General features: G+C 43.7%; 1 protein-coding gene across 1 annotated transcript in view; it reads left to right on the forward strand.

The window, feature by feature from the left end:
• Window positions 1-1,163: 1,163 nt before the first annotated feature.
• LOC122542962 (calcium-activated potassium channel subunit alpha-1-like) overlaps window positions 1,164-3,046 on the forward strand; it is a 108,174-nt gene continuing 106,291 nt past the window's right edge. The window contains exon 1 of the mRNA XM_043681103.1: window positions 1,164-1,450. Coding sequence (XP_043537038.1) covers window positions 1,211-1,450 — 240 coding nt within the window. The 5' untranslated portion in view covers window positions 1,164-1,210. The remainder of the gene's footprint in view (window positions 1,451-3,046) is intronic.

Consider the following 3,046-nt stretch of genomic DNA (forward strand, 5'->3'; position numbering starts at 1 on the left):
TCCCTGCCTCCATTCCTGATGAAGGGCTTTTGCACGAAACGTCGATTTTCCTGCTCCTCGGATGCTGCCTGACTTGCTGTGCTTTTCCAGCACCACTCTCATCTAGACATTTGGTCTATCTGTCCATACGAACTGTCAGAAGAGCATCCCACTCAATCCTATTCCTCCATTGCCCACAGCTAATCCACCTAGCCTGTGCATCCCTGGATACTACATGGCCAATCTACTTAATCTCCACATCTTTGGATGGTGGGAGGAAACTGGAGCACCAGGAAGAAATCCATTTAGACAGTCGCCTCAGGGTGGAATCGAACCCAGATCCCTGGTGCTATGAGGCAGCAGTGCTAAGCATTGAGCCACCGTGCCACGCTGAGGGTTTCTGATAAGATGGAGAAAACAGAGTCTCTAAATATTTTTAAGGCAGAGATGGGTACAGGTCAAGGGATAGATGGGAATGTGGCTTTGGGGTTATAATCAGATCAATTATCATCTTATTAGATCGCACAGCAGCTCAAAGGGCTTAATAGCTATACTTTGTATGCTCAATGTTTTCTTCTGTTTGTCAACAACAGGGTGAAGTTGAAATTTACAAATCAATGATTCGGCCTCAGCTTGAGTATTCTGCACAACTTTAGACACATCAGGAAGGAAACAATTGACGTTTACCAGCATGATGTCTGGGATGAAGGAATTTGGTAATGTGGAGTAATGGAAGAACCTGCCATCATTCTCCTTTGAGCAAAGATATTTAAAAGGAGGCCTGATTCCATTTTCAAAATTAACAGGGTTTTGTTCAAGCAAGTAGGCAGAAATCATTTCTTCTGGAAAGTGAGATCATAGGAAACCTGACGAAGGAGCAACTCTCTGAAAGCTTGTGATTTCAAATAAACCTATTGGACTATAACCTAGTGTTAACTGACTTCTGACTTCATACAGAGGGTCATTAAGACCTAGAGGCAGCACCATGGATAATGTATTGGAAAAGAACTAATTATAAAGCTTTGGGGAAAAAACGTTGGGGTGTGGACCTGGGTTGGACAACTGCAGCAAGAAGCCAACACAGGCACAGACTGGGTCCAATGACTTCTTCCTGTGTTGTAACATTCTAAGATTCTAAGAATGACTCACAATGGGGGTCATTCATAACCTCAATTAGTCTGAAAAGTAACACAGTGAGGACACTAAGAACAACGAGATAATCTCAAATACAATGGGAAAATCACGTGACATTAACTTTTTAAAAGGTAACTTCAGCAACTTCGGTGAAACCAACAGTGACATCAGGAAGCCAAGCCACAACTGCCGTATCATGAGCCAGGACATGTGGTGGGGCGCGATTGGTTCCTCGTTCACCGTCTTCATTGGAGGCATGCTGTTTATCCTCTTATATAGAGGCCTGAGGACTGCTTGTGATCTATTATCTGGATTTACTCATGGACATAAAACAAAGGTAAATTAGGGAACATCTGATTTGTGATTGAAATAACTCCACAGAGGCTGGTGTCCGTCACCAAACAAACTTTTATTTGTACATGAGCAGTCCTTGACTTTAAGACTGCTTCATTCAGGCTCAGCTCTCACAGTGTCAGCATCTCTGACACTTCTGTTTCTATCTGTCAGCCAGGGCTCCCTGATTGGAGCAGATTAACAGCCCCAAACAGGGGACTCAGATTCTCTGAGGTCCAGCTGGCTGAGTTTGTTCCAAGCAATGTTTGCTCTTTTAAAGAAAAGAGAAGCTTTGAACTTAGACAACACTGTAACTTCTCAAACTATCTAAGTGGGTTTTGTTCTTGGATTAATGTGGCAGCCCACATCATGGCTGCACTCCATGTGAAGATAAAGAATAACAACAGCAGCTAGATCGCAGTGCAGTTGTTAGGTCAGTGCAAAAATGGCATTAAGTCTGCAGAAGAGTGAGCTCATACATTTGGGTAAAGCAACCAAGTCAGTAGAACACACGATGAACATGAGCATGCTGATCAGAGATGAGGAATCTTGGATCCACAGATCTCTGAAAGTAGATGGAGAAAGCGGATTGAGGTCAATAATTTTCTGCCTGATATGATCTCCGCACCTGGGGAAATGAGGTAGGTCCACCCGCCTCCGAGATAACAGGAGGTTAAGAGGTGGAGCACAAGAGGATGGCAGAAGAAATAAATCTTGGCATGGGAAGATGTGTGGTGTACTGCCTTCTTGCTTGAGGTAGTGGTGCTCTCTGATGGGTTTGAAGCTGAGGATTAGGCAGGAGGCATTGATTGTGATAAATGAGGACTTCGGGCAGCCCAAAAGGCTTCATCAAGAATGAAGTGTTTTTCAGTATAGATGACACGCTGCTGTCCCTGGGATGGAACTTGAACCCATATGTTTCTAATTAGTGTGGCTGAAAACGGGCATGTCTCAGACCTTATAAAGGATTATAAAAGCATGATGGGCACAGACAAGCTTAATAGCCAAAATCTTTCTCCAACAGTTGGAGAGTCCAAAACTTGAGGGCATAGGTTTAAGGTTAAGGGGGGAAAGGTTTAAAAGGGACCTGGGGGGGTCACTTTTTCACACAGAGGATAATGCGTACATGGAACAAGCTGCCAGAGAAACTGTTACATTTTAAAAAAACATTTGGACAAGTACATTGATAGGAAAGATTTAGAGGGATAGAGTCAAATGGGAGTCGTTCAGTACAAGAAGGGTAGTAGGGATATTCTGGGTAACTACAGACCAGTGAGCCTGACGTCGGTGGTGGGGAAGTTGCTGGAGAGGGTACTGAGGGATAGGATCTATTTATAATTGAAAAGAATGAGCTTATCAGTGATAGGCAACATGGTTTTGTGCGGGGGAGATCGTGCTGTACCAACTTAATAGAGTTCTTCGAGGAAGTGACCAAGTTGATAGATGAAGGAAGGGCTGTTGATGTCATATACATGGACTTTAGTAAGGCATTGTAGACTAATGGAGAAAGTGAAGTCACATGGTGTGCAGGGTGTTCTAGCTAGGTGGATAAAGAACTGGTTGAGCAACAGGAGACAGTAGTAGTTGAAGGGAGTTTCTC

This window comes from Chiloscyllium plagiosum, chromosome 42 (genome assembly GCF_004010195.1).
Source record: "Chiloscyllium plagiosum isolate BGI_BamShark_2017 chromosome 42, ASM401019v2, whole genome shotgun sequence".
In the NCBI taxonomy this organism is placed as follows: domain Eukaryota; kingdom Metazoa; phylum Chordata; class Chondrichthyes; order Orectolobiformes; family Hemiscylliidae; genus Chiloscyllium; species Chiloscyllium plagiosum.